Here is a 24,848-nt window from a genome sequence, read left to right as displayed (position 1 = left end):
TTGATTTCGCTGTATCCCCGTCTTATGCTCGTTGAGAGGACATGCTTGTTCCGAATGGTGCCGCAGATTCCGACATCTTTGTTCCAGGTATAGATCGAGGACGTACCGGGAATGGCCGTGACACAGTGGTGAGTTCTGCGCAGTGACTATCTGATTCGTGCGGGAACTCACTGCTGCACGTGAGAAAGCAGCATTGGCCAAGGCGATACGCACATCCTCCCTGCGGTGGGCACCTTATCGCGGCTGTGTATGCGTCGCCAGTCCAGTTTCGAGACGTCAGTTTCCCCCGAGCACGGTGCAAGTGCGGACATTATAATTCTGTTGAGCATTGCGAGGAGAAACCTGACATGTGTTAACGGGCGTTTCTTTCGTTTGTTATACTGTTACTGGTGACTGAATCCGGGCATCGGACTTTATCTTCGCGTCTGAGCAACTGTCAGCGTTTCCAAACACCGTCAGGTAAGAACTTCTATGTTTCTTAATGAACATCCTCGTGAGTTCTGATTCTTAAGAAATCTTCTGATCCGTCACTAATCTCTATTGGTATAATATATGAACAATATATATATATAGAGTACAGCATCTGCCGGATAAGAAGGGCCGGCCGCAGTGGCCGAGCGGTTCTAGGCGCTACGGTCTGGAATCCTGCCTCGGGCATGGATGTGTGTGATGTCCTGAGGTTAGTTAGGTTTAAGTAGTTCTAAGTTCTAGGGGACTGATCACCTTAGAAGTCAAGTCCCATAGTGCTCAGAGCCATTTAAACCATTTTGATAAGAAGGAATACGAACCTGACTTGTACTATGACATTCGAAAGAATTGCATGTTTAGCCGTTAATAAACGTTGTACCTCTTACAGACGGTCAAATTGCATATTAATTTGATAGCTTCCAGCAAATGACAGTGACCAAAGCTTTAAGTCAGTGATCTATCCCTACACTACACGATCAGTCAAAACGATCGCGTTCTTACAATTTTGTAGCAGAAGAGCGATAGAAATTAGCAGCAGTGGCAAATAATTTTGTGAGAAGAAGTTGTTTATTACCGAAACTGTCTCAAAAGATCAACGAAGAATCGAAGTGAATGAAAGGGGTGTAAAAAGATATACTTGAAGAGCTAGGGAAAGAAAGGGTGAAAATTATGAGTCCACATAAGAAGAACGGGCCAAGACCGTCTTCCAAGGAGAGTATGGGGTTGGCAGCCACAAGTGAGAAGAAGATGAAAATGGAGAGGAAGAAGAAGAAGACGGGAAAAAAAGCGATGTTGATACTGGTAATATCAGAAATGCTAGGAGATTCGTAGCGCGGATTGGAGAGGGGGATCCGAGGACTGGACAGCACGGTTACAACAAACTCCAATAATAATTATAGTAATAATGAGTTATGTATGTATCTACTGTCAATACACTTGAATTTAACGGTTCCACACCGCGATGTGAAAATTTCATTGATTGCTGATGAAGTGTTCTGCACACAGATTTACTCAGATTTTCTTTTGTGCTTTTTTTGCACCTTAATGGGTATGGTTTAAGTGGTTCGCAGACACTGAAACTTGCAGTTACTCTAAGTGCTTAAAAATTGGAAGTTGTTTGCAGTTGAAAGTTCTACCGACGTTTCAGTGCAATAAGATCTTCTCGCGTTTCTTGCCGGGTAAATCCGCAGAGTGCCCGCGAATTTTGGGTAGGCATGTTCGCTCCTTCCATCTATGCCAGCAGATCGAATCTGTTTGCTGACAAAAGATTTAAAATCGCGCAGTTACCAAGACATTGCTTCTGATTTCGTATGAGGCATATAGAAGGAGTGATACTCCCAAGCCGTGCACTATAAGCTGGCGTCATCCTCTGCTGCCGCTGTGTGTTAATTGAATTTTCGAGCAGTTGTCAGAATTTTCCTACTTTTATTCTGAACGAACTTCAAAATGTCAATAAATGACGATCTCGTTAAACAAAATTTTTTTATTGGTGACAATCAATCGCTTCCCCCTAATGATCATGCATATTCGAAAGTAACTAACTTTGCACAATGTTCACGAATACAGTCATGGCTGTTACTGAGGACAGAGAATAGCTCTGGTTTCTTTGTACAATGGCACTTTTCCTTTTGTCTAAAACTTCTTCACGTTACATAGCCTTTCTTTACTTTAATTTCGTATTTTAAGTTTCCGGTTTTGGGAAGAAGACTTATTTGTTTGTATTTGGAAGCGCCTGTGGAGTTTTGAAATCTATGACACCTCCGACGACATTGCGTTTTTGTAGCGGTAGTGGTAATGACAATAACAATTGTGAACGATATGCGAGAGGGTTCCTAGTTTGGCCTTAAATCCAGTAAAGCAAGGGATGTTGAACATGTAAGGGCAGTGACTTTCCTGCTTCTGATCAGGGACTCCGAAACTCTGCAGAATACTTTGTGTCTTCTCCTCAGATTATGCCAGATACAACATACATTCTTCAGACCTACTATGGTGCAGAACCAAGCATTTTCTGAGTGCAGAGGAAAGCAACAAAATTTTCAGAGAAACACCGCAACACGTAGACCTTCAGTGTAGACGCACAAGTTGTTTTCATCTGTTTGGCTAACTGCGGTAAACTGCTCACGAACGCAGGCAGAAAGTATCACTGACAACAGTTTGCCTTGGCTTTGAATGGAATGCAGTTACTTGAAATTTTGTTCAGTCTAAGAATATTCCTCACACTACAAACGACGCTATATGACAGAAACGGCCAGTGAACACTGCATGTACTGTGCTTTACTTACGAGATAAATTTGAAGTAATCACATAAGTACCGGGAATGTCTTGCTCTCTTTAAGTAGAACTTACACCAAGCCAAACAACTTAGAAAGAAATAGACGAGATGGCAATGTACCCCAATCTGCCTCTGTGTGCTGACCTCCCTATATGTAAACCTTATTAACTGCTACACATATCATGGAGACAAAACTGGGGATTTTGCTGAAATTTCCTGGCAGACTGAAATTGTTTGCCGAACCGGGATTCGAATGTGGGACATTGCGAGGTCGCGTCCTGTTACTTAGTTTCAGTTGGTTGGACGGTGCCTGATGGACTCAAGCTGACTGAGAATACAATTCCGTTACTGCCCGGCATTTGGCAAAGTTTGAACGTTTTCATCGCCCGGAGTCTGATGTTATATCACGACGTTCTGTGATAAACAGAGAACCGACTCGTGACGATAGCATATTAGACCTTCTGGTGACAAACAGACCCGAACTATTTGCAACAGTTAACTCAGAACAGGGAATCAGCGATCATAAAGCGGTTACTGCATCGATGATTTCAGAAATATTAAAAAAGGTAGGAAGATTTTTCTGTTTAGCAAAAGTGACAAAAAGAAGATTTCAGAGTACTTGACGGCTCAACACAAAAGTTTTTCCTCAAGTAAAGACAGTGTTGAGGAACAGTGGACAAAGTTCAAAACCATCGTACAAACCGCAGTAGATGAGTATGTGCCAAGCAAGACCATAAGAGATGTAAAAAAGGCACCGTGGTACAACAACCGAGTTAGAAAACTGCTGCGGAAGCAAAGGGAACTTAACAGCAAACATAACCATAGCCAAAGCCTTGCACACAAACATAAATTACACGAAGCGAAATGTAGTGTGAGGAGGGCTATGCGAGAGGCGTTCAATGAATTTGAAAGTAAAGTTCTATGTACTGACTTGGCAGAAAATCCTAAAAAATTTTGGTCTTACGTCAAAGCGGTAGATGGATCAAAACAAAATGTCCAGACACTCTGTGACCAAAATGGTACTGAAACAGAGGATTATAGACTAAAGGCCGAAATACTAAATGTCTTTTCCAGAGCTATTTCACAGAGGAAGACTGCACTGTAGTTCCTTCTCTAGAGTGTAGCACAGATGACAAAATGGTACAAATCGAAATAGATGACAGAGGGATATAAAAACAATATAAATCTTTCAAAAGAGGAAAAGGCACTGGACCTGATGGGATACCAGTTCGATTTTACACAGAGTACGCGAAGGAACTCGCCCCCCTTCTTGCAGCGGTGTACCGTAGGTTTCTAGAAGAGCGTAGCATTCCAAAGGAACAGAAAAGGGCACAGGTCATCTCCGTTTTCAAGAAGGGACGTCGAACAGATATGCAGAACTATAGACCTATGTCTCTAACGTCTATCAGTTGTAGGATTTTGGAACACGTATTATGTTCGAGTATAATGACTTTTCTGGAGACTATATATCTACTCTGTAGGAATCAGCATGGGTTTCGAAAAAGACGATCGTGTGAAACCCAGCTCGCGCTGTTCGTCTACGAGACTCAGAGGGCCATAGACACAGGTTCCCAGGTAGATTCCGTGTTTCTTGACTTCCGCAAGGCGTTTGATACAGTTCCCCACAGTCGTTTAATGAACGAAGTAAGAGCATATGGACTATCAGACCAATTGTGTGATAAGAGAGAAGTCTTCCGAAGTAAGAGTGATTTCAGGTGTGCAGCAGGGGAGTGTCGTAGGAGCGTTGCTATTCACAATATACATAAATGAACTTGTGGATAACATCGGAAGTTCACTGAGGCTTTTTGCAGAAGATGCTGTAGTATGTCGAGATGTTGTAACAATCGAAAATTGTACTGAAATGCAGGAGGATCTACAACAAATTGACGCATGGTTCAGGGAATGGCAATTGAATCTCAATGTAGACAAATGTAATGTGCTGCGGATACATAGAAAGAAAGATCCTTTATCATTAAGCTACAATACAGCAGGTCAGCACCTGGAAGCAATTAATTCCATAAATTATCTGGGAGTAGGCAGTAGGAGTGATTTAAAATGAAATGACCATATAAAATTAATCGTTGGCAAAAGCAGATGCTAGACTGAGATTCATTGGAATAATCCTAAGGAAATGCAATCCGAAAATAAAGAAAGTAGGTTACAGTACACTTGTTAACCTACTGCTTGAATACTGCTCACCGGTGTGGGATCCGTACCAGATGGGGTTGATAGAAGAGAGAGAGAAGATCCAACGGAGAGCAGCGCGCTTCGTTACAGGATCATTTAATAATCGCGAAAGCGTTACGGAGATGATAGATAAACTCCAGTGGAAGACTCTGCAAGAGATACGCTCAGTAGCTCGGTACGGGCTTTTGTTGAAGTTTCGAGAACATACATTCACCGAGGAGTCAATCAGTATACTGCTCCCTCCTATGTAAGTCTCGCGAAGATACCATGAGGATAAAATCAGAGAGATTAGAGCCCACACTGAGGCATAAAGACAATCTTTCTTTCCACTAACAATACGAGACTGGAATAGAAGGGAGAACCCATAGAGGTACTCAAAGTGTCCTCCGCCGCACACCGTCAGGTGGCTTGCCGAGTATGGATGTAGATGAAGAATCAGCCAGGGGTTTTCGGATCAGCGCACGCTTTTTTTCTATTCATTGGCTTTCGGGACTTGCACATACAGCCACCTCAATAGTGGAATGTCAGTTATGACGGTATGAACGTAAGGACAGCACAACACCCAGTCCCTAAGCATAGTAAAATCTCCATCTCAGCCAGAAATCGAAGCCGGGCCGCTCCCGTTTGCAACCGTCGCAGCCACGCGGGATTAGCCGAGCGGTCTGAGGCGCTGCAGTCATGGAATGTGCAGCTGAGCCCGGCGGAGGTTCGAGACCTCCCTCGGGCATGGGTGTGTGTGTTTGTCCTTAGGATAATTTAGGTTAAGTGGTGTGTAAGCTTAGGGACTGATGATCTTAGCAGTTAAATCCTATAAGATTTCACACACATTTTTTTACAATCCGTCGCACTGACTGCGCAGCGAGCGAGGCGGACTAGGTACACATTTCGCTGTCGAGTGAAAATTCATTTTGGCGCACGGTATAATTATGGTGCTCAGTGGAAACGTAATCATCTTTGCTATGCTATCACTCTTCTACGCGACTTAACAAAGATAGACCTATGTCACACCAACTATGAGTACTTGGACTAGAATGCGATACTATTGATCCTATTCTACCGGGCTATAAATATGTTGTACATCAATGTTATTACAATACGACGAGTATTTAAAGTATAGAAATTTCAAACTGTTGTGAAATATTCTTCCGTTCTGTCACAAAATACTTGTTGAAAATCAACAGATTTGCTTCATAAAAACTGGTTCATAAAACAACAGTTGCACTACAGTCGTTGTCAATAAACACTTTTTATCTTACTAACATTAGAGAGCTATTTTTTCTGTGGGGAGTTGAACCAGTACAAAGTAACACTTACATTGATTTCTGCTAAGAAAATTTATTCGTAGCTGAAGATCAGCAACGAATTGAGTCCATGAGGCACCGTCCAACCAATTGGCTGGACGGTGCCTCATGGACTCAAGCTGACTGGGAATACAATTCCGTTACTGCCCGGCATTTGGCAAAGTTTGAACGTTTTCATCGCGCGGAGTCTGATGTTATATCTCGACGTTCTGTGATAAATCTCACAGAGAAATCTTTTGACGACGCAACCTTATCCGTGCTTGGTAAGGGTTTAAATTTTGCACCCACTCCGAAGAGTTTGCCGGTAGTTGATTTTATTAGTTCAATTGAACAGGCAGTTTGCAAACTACCTCCTGAAGGTGCAGAGGAGGTTAGGAGGGAGTCATGCCATGTGTTGACTATTGCTTGTCCATCCAAGAGTAATGGAACAGCAACAGAGAGGGCTGCTTTACGCTCTCTCAGAGTTGATCCTGATATTGTTATTTTACCTGCGGAGAAGGGCAATGCCACCGTTGTTTTAAATAAACAGGATTATGTACAAAAGATGCAAGGTTTACAATCTGATTCAGGGTATTGCAGAATCGTTTCCGTCCTATAGTGAGTAACATCGGCGCTCCGACGTATCGTGTAGCCAAGCATCTTGCTTCTCTGTTGAGTACACAAGTAGTTCGGTGTGAACGTCAAATCAGGAACTCAGCTGATTTTTTACGTAGTTTGGAGGGATTGCGGTTGAATGACTCTGATATTTTAGTGAGTTTCGATGTAGTCTCTCTATTCACTCGTGTTCTTTTGTATGATTCTTTGCGGTTAATTGAGGCTAGGTGTGGTGCTGAATTAACTAATCTGTTTCGGCATGTGTTGACATCCACGTACTTTTTTATTCAATGACCAGTATTACGAGCAGACAGATGGAGTTGCGATGGGTAGTCCGTTGTCTCCCGTGATCGCAAATTTGTTCATGGAAGATTTCGAGGAACGTGCATTGGAGTCGGCGCCTTTGAAACTCACCTGTTTCTTTAGATATGTTTACGATACCTTTCTTGTTTGGCCTCATGGTAGGGAGAATTTGAATGCCTTTCAAGAACATCTGAACTACTCGATCCACCCGAACATTCGTTTTACTATGGAGGTGGAAGAGGATGGTTGCCTTCCCTTTCTTGACGTGTTGGTTAGGAGGAAGGATGATGGATCACTGGGACATGCAGTCTACAGGAAACGTACTCACATCGACTTGTACTTACAGGCTAATAGTTGTCACCATCCGGCTCAGCGTGAAGGTGTATTTCGTACCCTGGTACACAGGCACATGTCGTTTCTGACGCTGAGACTTTGCCAGCTGAGTTGTCCCATCTTGAAGTTACATTTCATCAAAATGGTTATAGTGATAGACAGATTGAACGTGCGTTGCGCTATCGACCAGCTGCACATCGGGTGATTGATGATAATTCTGAGTCGACACCTAAGTCTAATGACTTTTTGCCTTCCAACAAGATCGGTCGTATTTTACGGAAATACGACGTGAAATGTGTTTTCCGACCTCCATCTAAAATTAGAGCACTTTTGAGTTCCGTTAAGGATGATCTTGGATTGCGTAAGGCGGGTGTATATCGTATTCCTTGTAGCTGCGGCATGGCATATATTGGTCAAACTATCAGAACCGTGGAGGACCGAGGTACTGAGCGTAAACGGCACACACGATTACAGCAGCCAAGTAGATCTGCTATTGCCAAATATTGCTTGGATACTGGTCATCTAATATAATAACACCGAAATATTGGCATGCACGTCCAGCTATTGATACAGTGTTATTAAGGAGGGAGTTGAGATTAAATTAGCGAGCAACCTCGTTAACAGGGATGGAGGTTTTTGTTTAAACTTTGTATGGAATCCGGCTCTCTCCTTTGTCATTAAACAGAGGGACAGAGTCAATGCTACTTCACCTGCGAGTCGTAGACTCACTATCGATAGCTCTGACTTTGGCCATCTTTGGTGGCACTAGTGTTCAGTGTGTGTGTTATCTTTCCTGCATCAGTCCTTGAACCAAGGTTTTAAATTTGTACGTACGTTGCCTGTCCGTTGCAGTTTGCCTTGAAAATGGAGGGGTGTTTTCCCACCGAAGTATGAAAGTGTTACCTGCATGAATTCCCGGAAGTTATTTGAAAGTTATATACGCCAGGAGAAGCTCAGGTCGTACATCACTAAATACTGACCCCACGTCTGCGGGCAGTAATCCACCAACACTGTTGAAAAAGCATCGTCTTACAGCATGAGCAATCGTAAATGAGAAATACTTGACAGTACAGTATCTTTGAGGATAGTAATGTCCTCTGGTGGCCGTCCTACGTCTCATAGAAAGTGGCACAACATTTTTCGACAGGCAGTGTAAATTCCTTATGAAAGATTAGTTTGTTGATATGATATGTTGCCAGTAAATTGACGTTACAAGCTTACTATCCATTACAATTTCGATAGTGTAGTTATTATTGAGTGCAGTTCACAGTGGTGATATGTGTCGTTGATGAATGTGGCAGCAGGTGATTATGGTGGCCATGGCGGCGTTGGAGACTGAGAGCAGCGCGGCGATGCAGGTCCGCGCGGTCAGCGTGAGCGTCGACTCGCTGGACGTGGTGGCCTCTTCACACTCCACTGGCGCTCAGGGGGCGGCGGCATCCACTCCCAGCGGCGCTGCAGACTCGCTGGCAGTCGTCGACCCGGCCGACCAGGACGAAAAAGTCGTCAAACTGGAGCTGGCCAGTTTGTCAGCCGCGACCAGCAAGGAGGATATTGATGACGAGGTGAGTCAAGCCAGCAATGATAGCAAAAGAAATCGACTGATGTCATGTCCCACCGATGATATAAGCTGCGAGGGTCGTTCCGAAAGTAATGCCTCCTATTTTTATTCGTGCAAACTATAGGAGATAAATAAATCACAACGGCACAGCTAAACAGAGCAATATTTCAGCTACAGATGTCATTTTTCCACGTAGTCACCACTGTTCGTTATGTACTGTAGCCAACGATGAACCTGAGCCTGCTTGCCACGCTTGTAAAAATCGGAACCAGCTAAGTCTAAGCACTTTATTACAGCTTTGACAACAGTACCCGAGTCTTGAAAATGTTCGCCACGTAGTCCATCTTTCAGAGGCTCAAAGAGACGAAGTCTGAAGGCCCTAAATCGGGACTGTACGGTGGATGCGGTAAGACGGTCCAGCAATCAGTTGCATGGCCGCAAAACTGGTGTGGGGCTTGGCGTTATCAAATTGCAGGTGAAAGTTGGTCTTCTTCTCTAGCCCTACCCTAGAAATTCGGGCTTTCAGCTTAGTCAGTGTCGTCATGTAGCATGCTGAATTGACAGCTTCCCCAGGCTCCAGGACATGCAAAAGAACTCGGCTGCAGGCAGCTGTGTCTTGAATGTTTTCTTTGATAGAGAATTCGCATGTCGCCATTCCATGGGCTATCTATCTTTTGCATTCGAGCTCACAGTGGTGACACCACGTCTAATTTCCTGTGACGATGCTATTCGGAAAATCGTGACCTTCTGCTTCATATTGGTCCGGGATGTCCCGACGAATTTCCATTCGATGCGTTTTTTGGGCTTCTGTAAGCGCTGCGGGACTTATCTCACACAGACTTTGCGATAATCAAGGTGTTCCAATATTATTTACAAGGCATTATAGCTGACATTCAGCCTTGTACAGAATTGCCAGGTCGGTGTCCGCCGACCATGAGTTGATCAAGGCGCTCTTCATTGCTAGGGATGACAGCTGTGCAGGGTCGACGGGGCTGTGGTTTGTCATGCACACCCTTCTCACAGCATTTCAAATGCTGTTCCAATCGCCTCACATTGCTCACGGCTATCGTATCCTCTCCGTATACCTTTAGCAAGCGTCGATGGCTTTCAGTCGGCACAATTTCTCCAGCAATGAGGAATTCAGTCACGCATCGTTATTTTACACACGTTTTGGAACACTCATCTGGCTTCAACTACCGCAGAACAAAGGAACCATCTGAAAATGAAAGAGGAAGGTTCAATCATTAGCACTACACCAACGACATCTGGTGCGAACATCAAAAGTCATCACAAAAAAATAGGAGGCGTTGCTTTCGGAACGACTCTCATAGATGCTACACTACTGGCCATTAAAATTGCCACAACACGAAGATGACGTGCTATAAACCCGAATTTAACCGACAGGGAGAAGATGCTGTGATATGCAAATGATTAGCTTTTCAGAGCATTCACACAAGGTTGGCGCCGGTGGCGACACCTACAACGTGCTGACATGACGAAAGTTTCCAACCGATTTCTCATATATAAACAACAGTTTACCGGCGTTGCGTGGTGAAACGTTGTTGTGATGCGTCGTGTAAGGAGGACAAAAGCGTACCATCACGTTTCCGACTTTCATAAAGGTCGGATTGTAGCCTATCGCGATTGCGGTTTATCGTATCGCGACATTGCTGCTCGCGTTGGTTGAGATCCAATGACTGTTAGCAGAATATGGAATCGGTGGGTTCAGGAGGGTAATACGGAACGCCGTCCGTGCTGTATCCCAACGGCCTCGTGTCACTAGCAATCGAGATGCGAGGCATCTTATCTGCATGGCTGTAACGGATCGTGCACCCACGTCTCGATCCCTGAATCAACACATGGGGAAGTTTGCAAGAGAAGAACCATCTGCACGAACAGTTTGATGACGTTTGCAGCAGCATGGACTATCAGCTCGGAGACCATGGCTGCGGTTACACTTGACGCTGCATCACAGACAGGAGCGCCTGCGATGGTGTACTCAACGACGAACCTGGGTGCACGAATGGCATAACGTCATTGTTTCGGATGAATCCAGGTTCTGTTTACAGCATCATTATGGTCGCATCTGTGTTTGGCGACATCGCGGTGAACGCACGTTGGAAGCGTGTATTCGTCATCGCCATACTAGCGCATCACCTATGGTGCCATTGGTTACACGTCTCGGTCACATCTTGTTCGCATTGACGGCACTTTGAAAAGTGGACGTTACATTTCAGATGTGTTAAGACCCGTGGCTCTACCCTTCATTCGATCCCTGCGAAAGCCTACATTTCAGCAGGATAATGCACGACCGCATGTTGCAGGTCCAGTACGGGCCTTTCTGGATACAGAAAATATTCGACTGCTAGCCTGGTCAGCAGATTCTCCAGATGTCTCACCAATTGAAAACGTCTGGTCGATGGTGGCCGAGCAACTGGCTCGTCACAATACGCCAGTCACTACTCTTGATGAACTGTGGTATCGTTTTGAAGCTGCATGGGCAGCTGTACCTACACACTCCATCGAAGCTCTGTTTGACGCAGCGACCAGGCGTATCAAGGCCGTTATTACTGCCAGAGGTGGTCGTTCTGGGTACTGATTTCTCAGGATCTCTGCACCCAAATTACATGAAAATGTAATCTCATGTCAGTTCTGGTATAATATATTTGTCCAATGAATACCCGTTTATCATCTGCATTTCTTCTTGGTGTAGCAATTTTACTGGCCAATAGTGTATAATTTGAATTCATACAGGAGGTCCTAGGCCTACAGTTGCGAGCTTTAATCTTGACTACGAAATCCGGTCCAACTCACATTAGGTAGATGCAGAGGACGGATCGAGTGGTGAACTTACATTCAGCTACAATGCGTAAACTGCCGAGCGTGTGTCGCGGCTGGATTTATAGACCACAGCGCCCTAGGCCAAAGACTTTTCGATGTCCCCTGCCTCCCTTAATTCCGTAACCCCAACTCACCACCACAGGTTTGTTTTTGTTCATAAAATCCCTGTGAAACAATGCATTCCGACGTTGTTGGGAGGATCATGAGAAGTGGTGTTCGTCTCTAAAAAGCATCCCATAAAAGATCTAGCGAGAAATTGTAGGCTGATTAATAAACCAGATCGCCGGGTCATTAAATGTTTTATTTTAATTGTTTTTGTCTTTAACACACAGTGTTATCACAATATCCACACTTCCACTAGCTCCTATGTGCCTTCTTCTTCCCCCACAGGCTCTTACGTTTCCCTGGCTCTTTCCTCTATTTCCTTGTTCGCAAATAATGATAGATCCATACTAGTATCACAACTCTCGTCTTTAATGGCTCTTAGGCATAAACATAGACAATAATATCGACATGACTCCAAGCTATACCAAAACTGTCGCCACATGTATGACTGCCATCAACTCTTTCATTAAATGGTTTTAAAATTTCATCTTAATCGCTAATGATACTACTACCGACCGGTTAATACAAATTTAAATTCTCATGTTCATCATCATATTCATCATCCTTTCCTGGATTAGGTCATACTGCCTATTACTGCCTCCATCAATTTTTGTCTCAGTCTTCCTGGGTGTCTCTGGTCAACAGGTCTGTATGACAGTGCTGTCCATTCTTTCTAAATCCTCTTCCCTCTTACTTCTATATTCATCCATTTTATTCCGTATTGCAAATATCTGTAAATGATTCCGTTTATTCTGGTTGCTTATTTTATCAGGACATGTGTGTCCCGGTAACACTCTATGGAATTTCATTTCTGTTTCTTATATATGGCTGTGGTCTTTCTGTCTTTCAGGAATTTGCATAGAAAAACATTCACCAAATCTTCAAGATTGAATGGCATCGTTTTCTTTTAATTAGTTGTTGGAATTTATATTTTGTACACTACTAGCTTTTTCACACCACTCATCATCTTGTGTAGACTACTTAAAAAAAAAGAAATAGCTTACGCTCACAATGATGACTACTGACAACCAACTTGTATACAAATGTACACGAAACAAAACGCTACGGTAGTTGCGAGTAGGATTGCCAGATTTCTCGGTCGTCCAACCAGGACAGTCCAATTTCTCGGTCGTCAAACCGGAACACAATGAAAAATCACATCTCAGATTGTAAGATAAAATATAGTTATTAAGAAAAAAACGAAAAATACAAACGAAATGCATACATATTTATATATGAACATATATGTCAACTTCACTTCTGCCTTTATAATGTATAAAATGATTTTAGGAACAGAAACAATAAGCGCAAAAACATCTCATATATTTCACAACTTAACTGCACTATTACAGAAATAAACCTGAACTTTTATTCTTTTTTTTGTACTTTGCATTTGATTTGGCCATTTTAGTAGAGTTTTTGTTTAATAAATAATCGTGCATTTCGCAACAATGAAAATCATAATTCTCCAAGCATGGAAGAATGATTTCCACGGTATTAACTGAAAGTTTATTCCTCTCGTCCGTCAACTGTATTTTCACAAAAGAAAATATTCCTTCTACGTTACCGTTGTGGTCAGGTATGGAAAAATACTCACATATGATTTACAAATCTTTTATACCGCTCGTGAAACTCCGTTTCTAGTTTGGAGGCCGAGCGATTCTAGGCGCTTGAGTCTGGAACCGCGCGATCACTACGGTCGCAGGTTCGAATACTGTTTCGGGCATGGATATGTGTGATGTCCTTAGGTTAGTTAGGCTTAAGTAGTTCTAAGTTCTAGGGGACTGATGTCCTCAGATGTTAAGTCCCATAGTGCTCAGAGCCATTTGAACCATTTTCTAGTTTGGAAAATAAAGCTACTCATTTCTCGGAAACTGTTTTATTTTATCCAATCTGGGGATTGTTATTCGCAGGTTAGAATGGGTTTTACTGAGATGATTTGATTAAATAAAATTGTGTCATTTACAGTAATATCGTATGTCTTCAGATACTCCACCGATTCTTCAAAATGGTTCAAATGGCTCTGAGCACTATGGGACTTAACATCTGTGGTCATCAGTCCCCTAGAACTTAGAACTACTTAAACCTAACTAACCTAAGGACATCACACACATCCATGGACGAGGCAGGATTCGAACCTGCGAGCGTAGCAGTCGCGCGCTTCCTGACTGAGCGCCTAGAACCGCTAGACCACCGCGGGCGGCCACCGATTCTTCTACATCTTTCCATTCAGGTATTTTTTTCCCAGTCATCTACGAAAACACCAAGTATTTTTAATGGTATTGTCCACAGTTTCAAATAGCCAGCCATTGTTTTATAAAATTTTACTGCTTTTTCATGAAAGACGTCACGCTGTTTCTTGAAAATTAATATTGTTTTAAGTTGAGAAGGTAAAAACTGAATTTTTCCACTTTTTCGTTGCTGTGTTCTCAGTCTATGTAATTACATTTAAAAGTCTTTAATTTACTTTTTCTTCCTTCTTTTTTTGTATACCTTGTATAGCCTACCTTTCTTAAACTTCTCAGTTTCAATAATTTTGTCTGTCTTGGTAAAATATTGAACCAAAAGTGGATTTATTTTTCATTTTTGTGGTTACTTACTTCGATGCTAAAGCTATAAAATGAGCACCTTTGAAGTTCATTACGAATGAGGTAACTGAATGAGGAGCAAAAACTTACTTAATCAAAGAGGTTTATTTTTTACAGCTGAGACCATTTTCTAGCTGAGACCATGAAGTGGCAATTTTTGAGTCAAATATTTTTGGTATTAAGTTATTAAGGCAATCTGTAGAAGCAAAAAACTGATGTTTTTTGACCATGTGGTATGCAAAACACCTGCTGCAATAATTTTTTCTTGTTCTAAACTATCGTGTTTTACAAAATAATTTGTGAGAGTTTTATTTGTACTTGACAATGATACGTTGGATTTATCGGTCGCCTTCCCAACGCGATCCTTTATATATGCTGTTCCCCCGTGACCAATATTTAAATATGTATTACAGAGTTTGCAGTAGGCTTCATACTCGTATTCTGTTCTGCCTTTTTTTTTTTTTTTTTTTTTTTTTTTTTAGCGAAGGGCTATTCAAGCTATATTTATGGGGAAATTTGCACTTCCCATTTGGCATTTTGGATAGCCCTAAAAATTTATAAAATACGCTATTTAGAAACTTCTTCATTAATCAAAAAAACTTTATTTTACGCACAGTACGACAGCTTTTTAAAGAGCTCAGCTTAGAGGAGAGGGAGGGAAAGGGCAGTGCAGAGGTAGGCAGTTAACAACATCTCGTGCATTGCTGACAACATAAACTTCAGCCGGTCATCCGTTACGCTGGAAATGTCAAATAATAAGGTTGTGCACTGTAAGGACGCTCGCATTCAAATACGATATTATTTATAGTAATAAATGCTATGTGAAATAAAGTCAAGTGGCAATGGCTCAATAAGTAGAGAACCAATGACGTTTTAAACTACAGTAGCTATTTACTCTATGTCAGTCTATTAGATTGTAAGTGATGGGAGCAACGAGAAAAGGCACGATATCTGTGGATTTCTACCGACACGATCCGAACGGTGGGATGAGTATTTTAAAAAATTGTCCTACTGTAGTTACTAGATTTCGTAAAATTTACTTACATGGGTAGCAAACTGTAGAAACATTTGATATCTACATAAATATCATCTTTTCAAACTTTTTCGTCAAACATCTTATAATCACACTAACAATCAGAATCTCTATGAATTCATTTGAGACTGAGAGCTGCAAGAACGTGATTGTGAGAAACATGCCGAGTAGAGGGGTTGGAAACATAGTTAAGAATAAAAAAGGCGATAAACCGGGACATTTGAACGATCCGGAACGAGTAGCTGGCACACTCGGACTTGAAATTAACAGCCGGGAATCCCGAGTAATCGGGACACCTGTCAACCCTAGTTACGAGTAGCGAAATTAACAATCGCCCTTCCAAGTGAACTCAACAATTGAACCTACGTTGTGCTAGCGACAGTGAGCTGACCTGCCTCCCACTTCTTTTCAAATAAAATGTAATTATTAATACTTTTCTGTCCCTAAAATACGAGCACCGATAGAAGTTTCTCGGCGCTCTGGGTCTGGCTCTAACTCGCCTATGCGATACTCCGGCGCTCACAAGGGTTTTACTTCACTTAACACGCCATAACAGATGTATACATACACACTGCACTAAGTACTGTGATAGGAGAGTCCTGACAGCCGCCAGCGCTGTTGCCAGCTTCCAATTGTGAAGCGCGAAAGGTTGTTGTAGATACCAAAGATACAAGACTTGTCCATAGTGCTGCGGAAAAACTAGAGAGTTGCGTATAGACGTAAAAAAACTGCGTTGTGTGAATGGTCGTGACAAAACGCGAGAACCAGCCCACTTCAACTGTCCATGTTCTTATTTCACCGGAAGTATTACACTACTGGCCATTAAAATTGCTACACCACGAAGATAACGCGCTACAGACGCGAAATTTAACAGACAGGAAGAAGATGCTATGATATGCAAATGATTAGCTTTTCAGAGCATTTACACGAGGTTAGCGCCGGTGACGACACCTACAACGTGCTGACATGAGGAAAGTTTCCAACCGATTTCTCATACACAAACAGCAGTTGGCCGGCGTTGCCTGGTGAAACGTTGTTGTGATGCCTCGTGTAGGGAGGAGAAATGCGTACCATCACGTTTCCGACTTTGATAAAGGTCGGATTGTAGCCTATCGCGATTGCGGTTTATCGTATCGCGGCATTGATGCTCGTGTTGGCCGAGATCTAATGACTGTTAGCAGAATATGGAATCGGTGGGTTCAGGAGGGTAATACGGAACGCCGTCTGTGCTGTATCCCAACGGCCTCGTGTCACTAGCAATCGAGATGCGAGGCATCTTATCTGCATGGCTGTAACGGATCGTGCACCCACGTCTCGATCCCTGAATCAACACATGGGGAAGTTTGCAAGAGAAGAACCATCTGCACGAACAGTTTGATGACGTTTGCAGCAGCATGGACTATCAGCTCGGAGACCATGGCTGCGGTTACACTTGACGCTGCATCACAGACAGGAGCGCCTGCGATGGTGTACTCAACGACGAACCTGGGTGCACGAATGGCAAAACGTCATTTTTTCGGATGAATCCAGGTTCTGTTTACAGCATCATGATGGTCGCATCCGTGTTTGGCGACATCGCGGTGAACGCACATTGGGAGTATGTATTCGTTATCGCCATACTGGCGTATCATCCGGCGTGATAGTATGGGGTGCCATTGGTTACACGTCTCGGTCACCTCTTGTTCCCATTGACGGCACTTTGAACAGTGGACGTTACATTTCAGATGTGTTACGACCCGTGGCTCTAACCTTCATTCGATCCCTGAGAAAGCATTCATTTCAGCAGGATAATGCACGGCCGCATGTTGCAGGTCCTGTACGGGCCTTTCTGGATACAGATTTCTTCTTGATGTAGCAATTTTAATGGCCAGTTGTGTGTAAGTATACATAAACTGGAGTGCAAAATTTAAAGACTGCGAGCTTTCAAAATAGTATGAAAATGCATGAAATGAGTAGCATGAAAGCGTAGCCTCCGACTCAACGATGCAATATTAAAAGTTTTGGCTGGTTTCGTTGTCTATGGGCTGGTGTACGTGGTTGACACATTACAGGCCACATACTGCTGAGCCTACAGTAGACGATAAGAATACACACGTAATCGAATGGTCGAAGGTTTCTATCACTCGGCAATTACGAATTATGAATGAACATATAAATTTATAAATGAAAGGTTTCAATTAAATAAAATCTGCAGGTACTATCTTAACGACTGTAAACGATGAGTACTATAGTAGAAGTACTTTTGAGAATGCAGTATATTTCTGCAAAACACTCATTGATGTCGATGGTCCTGCAATCAAATAAAATATAAGTTGAAGAACAGTGAAACAATAGATTCCTGCAGCAGGTAATTAGTTATGAACAGCACTTCCCGTGTCCTCTACCGTCCTGTCCAGCACTTCCCGTGTCCTCTCCCGTCCTGTCCAGCACTTCCCGTGTCCTCTCCCGTCCTGTCCAGCACTTGCCGTGTCCTCTCCCGTCCTGTCCAGCACTTCCCGTGTCCTCTCCCGTCCTGTCCATCACTTCCCGTGTCCTCTCCCGTCCTGTCCAGCACTTCTCGTGTCCTCTCCCGTCCTGTCCAGCACCTGCCGTGTCCTCTCCCGTCCTGTCCAGCACCTGCTGTGTCCTCTCCCGTCCTGTCCAGCACTTCCCGTGTCCTCTCCCATCCTGTCCAGCACTTCCCGTGTCCTCTCCCGTCCCGTCCAGCACTTCCCGTGTCCTCCCCCGTCCTGTCCAGCACTTCCCGTGTCCTCTCCCGTCCCGTCCAGCACTTCCCGTGTCCTCTCCCGTCCCGTCCAGCACTTCCCGTGTCCTCTCCCGTCCCGTCCAGCACTTCCCGTGTCCTCTCCCGTCCCGTCCAGCACTTCCCGTGTCCTCTCCCGTCCCGTCCAGCACTTCCCGTGTCCTCTCCCGTCCCGTCCAGCACTTCCCGTGTCCTCTCCCGTCCCGTCCAGCACTTCCCGTGTCCTCTCCCGTCCCGTCCAGCACTTCCCGTGTCCTCTCCCGTCCCGTCCAGCACTTCCCGTGTCCTCTCCCGTCCCGTCCAGCACTTCCCGTGTCCTCTCCCGTCTTGTCCAGCACTTCCCGTGTCCTCTCCCGTCCCGTCCAGCACTTCCCGTGTCCTCCCCCGTCCTGTCCAGCACTTGCCGTGTCCTCTCCCGTCCTGTCCAGCACTTCCCGTGTCCTCTCCCGTCCTATCCAGCACTTCCCATGGCCTCTCCCGTCCCGTCCAGCACTTCCCGTGTCCTCTCCCGTCCCGTCCAGCACTTCCCGTGTCCTCTCCCGTCCTGTCCAGCACTTCCTGTGTCCTCTCCCGTCCTGTCCAGCACTTCCCGTGTCCTCTCCCGTCCCGTCCAGCACTTCCCGTGTCCTCCCCCGTCCTGTCCAGCACTTCCCGTGTCCTCTCCCGTCCCGTCCAGCACTTCCTGTGTCCTCTCCCGTCCCGTCCAGCACTTCCCGTGTCCTCTCCCGTCCCGTCCAGCACTTCCCGTGTCCTCTCCCGTCCTGTCCAGCACTTCCTGTGTCCTCTCCCGTCCTGTCCAGCACTTGCCGTGTCCTCTCCCGTCCCGTCCAGCACTTCCCATGTCCTCTCCCTTACTGTCCAACACTTCCCGTGTCCTCTCCCGTCCTGTCCAGCACTTCCCGTGTCCTTTCCCGTCCTGTCCAGCACTTCTCGTGCCCCGTGCGACTGTCCCTCTCGCCGCACCCTCCCGAACTCGCTTCCATCCAGTCTCCCCATTCACGAGCGCTGTGACTGGCTAGAGCGCTCGCGCCGTGTCTTCATGCCAACGCACCCTCACAAACATAATGAAACACGAAACTTCCTGGCAGATTAAAACTGTGTGCCAGACCGAGACTCGAACTCGGGACCTTTGCCTTTCGCGGGAAAGTGCTCTACCAACTGACCCACCCAAGCACAACTCACCGACCCGTCCTCACAGCTTCAGTGTTGCCAGTACCTCGTCTCCTATCTTACAAACTTCACAGAAGCTCTTCTGCGAACCTTGCAGAACTAGTGCCGAGTTCGATTCTCGGTCCGTCACACAGTTTTAATCTGCCAGGTTGTTTCATATCAGCGCGCACTCCGCAGCAGAGTGAAAATCTCATTCTGGATAATGAAACACATTCGAAATACTGGATTTACATTTAAATAACTTCGAATTAAATATGTTTCTACGGTTGGACCATAAGCACGCTCTAACACATATTATTAAATACATAAACAAATTAAATAAACATATGTCAAAGGAATTGAACTAAAGGTAGGCCAGTAGCCTAATATCTCTGTACTTTCTAAAACACTGTAAATATTTAACCAACTTCTTCATAAATAGTATATATCGGATATAAACCAAGACATAGATGTATAAATATATTTATAAGCATGCTGCTCCCGTTTTTCGTGTAACTGTGGAATACTTATGGCTTGTGATCGATAGTACTCGGCCACTATGACCTCCAATAACTCATGTACTATTTAAGTTACATGCCTGTAATTCATACTAATTTAAGTTTACACTAATAGCTTTCTATAGACACCTAGATCAACTAAATCGGATGAACCGTTTAGATTTTGGAAATTCGTTGTTGGGCATCACTTGTATAATACTTGTATAATAAACTTTAAACTAATAAAGATATTGAAAATCTGATTACACCATCAGAATAGTCGTGCAAATAATAGTAATGTAGATGAGAATGAAATTTTCACTCTGCAGAGCAGTGTGCGCTGATTTTGAAACTTCCTGGCAGATTAAAACTATGTGCCGGACCAAGACTCGAACTCGGGACATTTGCCTTTCGGTGGCAAGTGCTAGCCTTGCTAGTTTCGCAAGAGAACTTCAGTGAAGTTTGGAAGGTAGGAGACGAGGTACTGGCGGAAGTAAAATTGTGAGAACGGGTCGTGAGTCGTGCTTGGGTATCTCAGTTGGCGCCGGCACAGTAGCTCAGCGTGATCGGTCAGAGAGCTGGTTGGCCTCTGTAATAAAAAACTGAGTTGAAGGATCAACAAAAAGTCATGTGAGGGCCGCAAAGACGAAACACAACAGTAAAAAAAAAAAAAAATCGTAGAGCACTTGCCCCCAGCAGGAAAAGGTCTCTACTTCGAGTCTCGGTCCGGCACACAGTTTTAATCTGCCAGGAAGTTTAAGTAATGTACATGTTTCTTTTTGAGGTATCATGATTCATCTGGCTACTATTAATTTCTTTGGCACTCTCGGCATGTAAGTCTCTTTCATTGGCACATAGCATAGTCCTCGTCACAGTGTCAACATGGAATTCCAGCCACGCGCTCGGGCTGGACGCCTCTTGCCTTGGCCAACGTCCGCCACCATGCGGTCGGCCTGCCGAGCGGCCCGCGCCCGCGCCACGCTAACACCGAACATACAAAACTTTCAGGGCGCCACAATTCGCCCGTTTCCTCACAGGACGAAAGTAAATTTCGCATGTTGGGTCACTCCCAAGTAACACAGTTCGGTGAAACTTGGACCACACATATAACTGCTACAGTACAGTACAGCACAGAAGGAAACCGAAAAAATATGCGATGAGAGGAATAGAAATGACACTTTTATTCAAAGACAACAATTACACTGAAATCATCGCGATTCTTAATGTTCACCTCCAGATTATAAACCGCTAGGCGTGGTTCTTAATGGGGTGTGTGCATACTCTGCAACGTTCTCCCATGCTGGCCACGAGGTTGGTACAGTTCTTGTGGTATGGCGTTCCATTCCACCAGCGCCGTTCACAACTGCTGGTTGGACGTCGGAGCATGTGCAAATTCTGCAGTACGTCTCATCAACGCATCCCACACGTGCTCGATGGGATTTAGGTAAGAGAAACGGACAGGCCAGTCCATTTGCCGAATATCCTCTCATTCCGAGAGATCCTCCACCTGTGCTGTTCGCTTACTGTGCAATTCACAGTAAAGTGCTTGGCAGAGGTTTCATCGAACCACGTTCAAGCTGCTTCTACTGTTGCACTCTCGAATGGCGCGCCGGAAAAATGAGAACTTAAATCTTTCTGTGCGTGCTCCGATTTCTCTTATCAAGATGACATTTCTGCCTGTATAGGCGGGCGCCAATAGAATATTTTCCCAAACGGAAGAGGAAATTGGTGATCGAAAATTCACGAGAAGATCCTGCCGCAAGAAGAAACGCCTTTGTCAGGTCCGAGTGCACCCGTGAAAAGACACATACGGGGAAAGAGGACTGTGTCACAATAACGTTGACCAGTGAGTGTGCCGAGATCAAAGGTTTAGAGATCAATACACCCATGCAACGTTATACCTCCCCACACGATGACACCTGGACCACCAAAACGATCATGTTCGACAATGTTGGACGTATCTTCATATGGCGAGAGGTGGGTTCAAATAGCTCTCAGCACTATGGGACTTAACATCTGAGGTCATCAGTCCCCTAGACTCAGAACTACTTAAACCTAACTAACCTAAGGACATCACACACATCCATGCCCGAGGCAGGATTCTAACCTGCGGTTCCAGACTGAAGCGCCTAGAACCACTCGGCCGCGCCTAGAACCACTCGGCCACAGCGCGAGAGATGGGAGCACGTAAAGCAGCGAGGCACATTCGCTTTTTCATACATGATCGTGTCACGGCAACAGTTCTCCAGATTTACCTGGACTGTTCTTGTTGTAGTCTTAAGTCCAAAGGCTGGTTTGGTGCAGGTCTCTAAGCTAGTCTATCCCGTGCAAGCAACCTGAGCTATCAGTAAATTGAATCTAACCTGCATAAAACTGTGTGCGTGTTGTATGAGTGTCTGTTTCACTGTCATTTAAGCCCTCAACAGATCGTTACATGAAAGACTTAAAACTAACATTTGGATACACTATTTAACTGCATAGTTGAATATGAAAAACTACAGGAACAAATGAACCTGTAACAATGAATACTTAAGCTATCTGACTGCGTTTCCAAACAAGAATTTAAAAGTGATACAGAATCTGGCTTGTGCAACGGAATTTACTGGACTAGAGTTCATGACATGTGGTGTGTCAATATATCTGTTTTGGCCCTACGTTTTACACTCACTCTCTTTCCATGTGGTTTACAGCAATGCGCAGCAGCATGCAGCACAGCGGCTAATGCTTATTGTTACTAAGAACGAATTTAATAAAAAGGAATTTACTTGGGTCCTGTTAACTACTAAATAGCTTTTGCGAAGGAATTTCATTAATTAAGTCTATTTAAAACTTCAGGATCATCATGAACAATTATTAATAATGACAATGACAAATGACATACACGTCAATAATGGCTGAGTACCAGATTATTTCAGTTTCAAAATTGCATTAGCATTCAGTAACCACAGCATATTATTTAAGTGTGGAGAATAATAATTATTATTTGGAGGATAAGAAGGCTTCTTTCACTTACAAGAAAAACATGGTACTATTGCAAACTCGGACTAACAATCACGAGCCTAAACCTGCAATTGCTTTTGCGCTATGTTTGCTGATTTTACCTTGAATTCCATCTTCAAGCGTAGTTAATCCATCAAGATCTCTCCTGGCTATATAAATGGCCTTGTGCGTGGTAAGATCTGCCATCACCGACGTGTCACAAGTCTTCTGTCTCCGAGCTCTCGACCGACACCACTACTTCGACTCTCACAGACAGACCTCGTCTCACAACAATGCTTAGAATAGCGCTCCCACGTTTCGCCCTCAGATTGTTACTATCGATATCTGAGTGCTTACACAATGCAAAGAAAAGCGTTAAGTTGGATATATTGTTTTATATAATCGAGAGTTCTGACGCACTCCTTACATAGTAACCTAATTCCCTCACCGATATCTGAATGAATACATCTACATACTATTACCCTTGTTTTACTTTTATTGATGTTCATCTTATTACCTCTTTTCAAGGCCCACAGCTGAGTAGTCAGAGGAGGTGGAATGCCATACGAGCAGCTTGCGTTCGATTCCTGGCCAGATCGGAAATTTTCTTCGCTTGGTGGCTGGATGTTGTGTTGTCTTCATCATCATTTCAACCACATCGACGCGCAAGTCGTCGAAGTGACGTCAACTAAAAAGACCTACACTAGGCCACCGGTCACCAGACTGGAGGCTCTACCCACACGGCATTTTGTTTATTTAATTTCAAGACATTGTCCATTCTCTTCAACTGTTGTTCCAAGTCCTTTGCTGCTCCTGACAGAATTGCAGTGTTCTCAGCAAACCGCAAAGTTTTTATTTCTTCTATCTGAATTTAAATTCCATCCCCAGATTTTCCATTTGGTTTTCTTTACACAATGTGCACGTAATATGTGGTGTAGCCTTCAACCCCGTCTTACTCCCTTCTCAAATTCTGCGTCCCTTTCATGCCCCTCGACTCTAATAACTCCTGTCTGGTTTTTGGACAAGTTGTAAATAGCCTTTCGTTCCCAGTATTTTAGTCCTGCTACTTTCGGCATTTGATATAGCATTCCACTCAATATTCTCAAAACCTTTCTCCAAGTCTAAAAATCTATGAACGCAGTTTCGCATTTCTTTAAAATACCTTACAAAGTAACTCATAAGATCGGTATTGCCTCACGTTTTCCCTATATTTCTCCGGAAACCAAACTGATCTTCTCCGAAGTTGGCTTCTGTTAGTTTTTTCATTTTTATGTAAATAACTTGTATGAATATTTTGCAACAATGACTTACTAAATTGATAGATCGGTGACAGTCACACATGTAAGCATCTGCGTTCTTTGGAATTGGAATTATTGCGTTCTTCATGAAGTCTGAGAGATTTTCGTCTCTCTCACACACCATGCACACAGAGGAAATAGTTTTGTCATGGCTGGCTTTACGAAAGATGTCGGTATCTGACGGAAAGTCGTCTACTCCATGGGCTTTGTTCCCACTTAAGATTTTCGGTGCTCATCTACATCTACATCTACATGACTACTCTGCAATTCACATTTAAGTGCTTGGCAGAGGGTTCATCGAACCACAATCATACTATCTCTCTACTATTCCACTCCCGAACAGCGAGCGGGAAAAACGAACACCTAAACCTTTCGGTTCGAGCTCTGATTTCTCTTATTTTATTTTGATGATCATTCCTACCTATGTACGTTGGGTTCAACAAAATATTTTCGCATTCGGAAGAGAAAGTTGGTGACTGAAATTTCGTAAAAAGGTGTCGCCGCGACGAAAAACGTCTATGCTGTAATGACTTCCATCCCAACTCGTGTATCATATCTGCCACACTCTCTCCCCTATAACGTGATAATACAAAACG

At 44.0% G+C, this 24,848-nt stretch overlaps 1 protein-coding gene across 2 annotated transcripts in view; it reads left to right on the top strand.

Moving 5' to 3' along the window:
* The first annotated feature begins 257 nt into the window (after positions 1-257).
* The window catches only part of LOC126336309 (ninjurin-B-like), a 58,942-nt gene continuing 34,351 nt past the window's right edge, over positions 258-24,848 (top strand). The window contains exons 1-2 of one of the 2 annotated variants that reach the window (XM_049999849.1): positions 258-459; positions 8,760-9,023. In XM_049999849.1, the coding sequence (XP_049855806.1) occupies positions 8,769-9,023 (255 nt within the window). In that variant the 5' untranslated portion in view covers positions 258-459; positions 8,760-8,768. The remainder of the gene's footprint in view (positions 460-8,759; positions 9,024-24,848) is intronic. The other variant, XM_049999850.1, reaches the window with a different exon arrangement.

This window comes from Schistocerca gregaria, chromosome 2 (genome assembly GCF_023897955.1).
Source record: "Schistocerca gregaria isolate iqSchGreg1 chromosome 2, iqSchGreg1.2, whole genome shotgun sequence".
Taxonomy (NCBI): domain Eukaryota; kingdom Metazoa; phylum Arthropoda; class Insecta; order Orthoptera; family Acrididae; genus Schistocerca; species Schistocerca gregaria.
The sequence above is the reverse complement of the archived record's forward strand: the minus strand, read 5'-3'. Positions and strand labels throughout refer to the sequence as shown.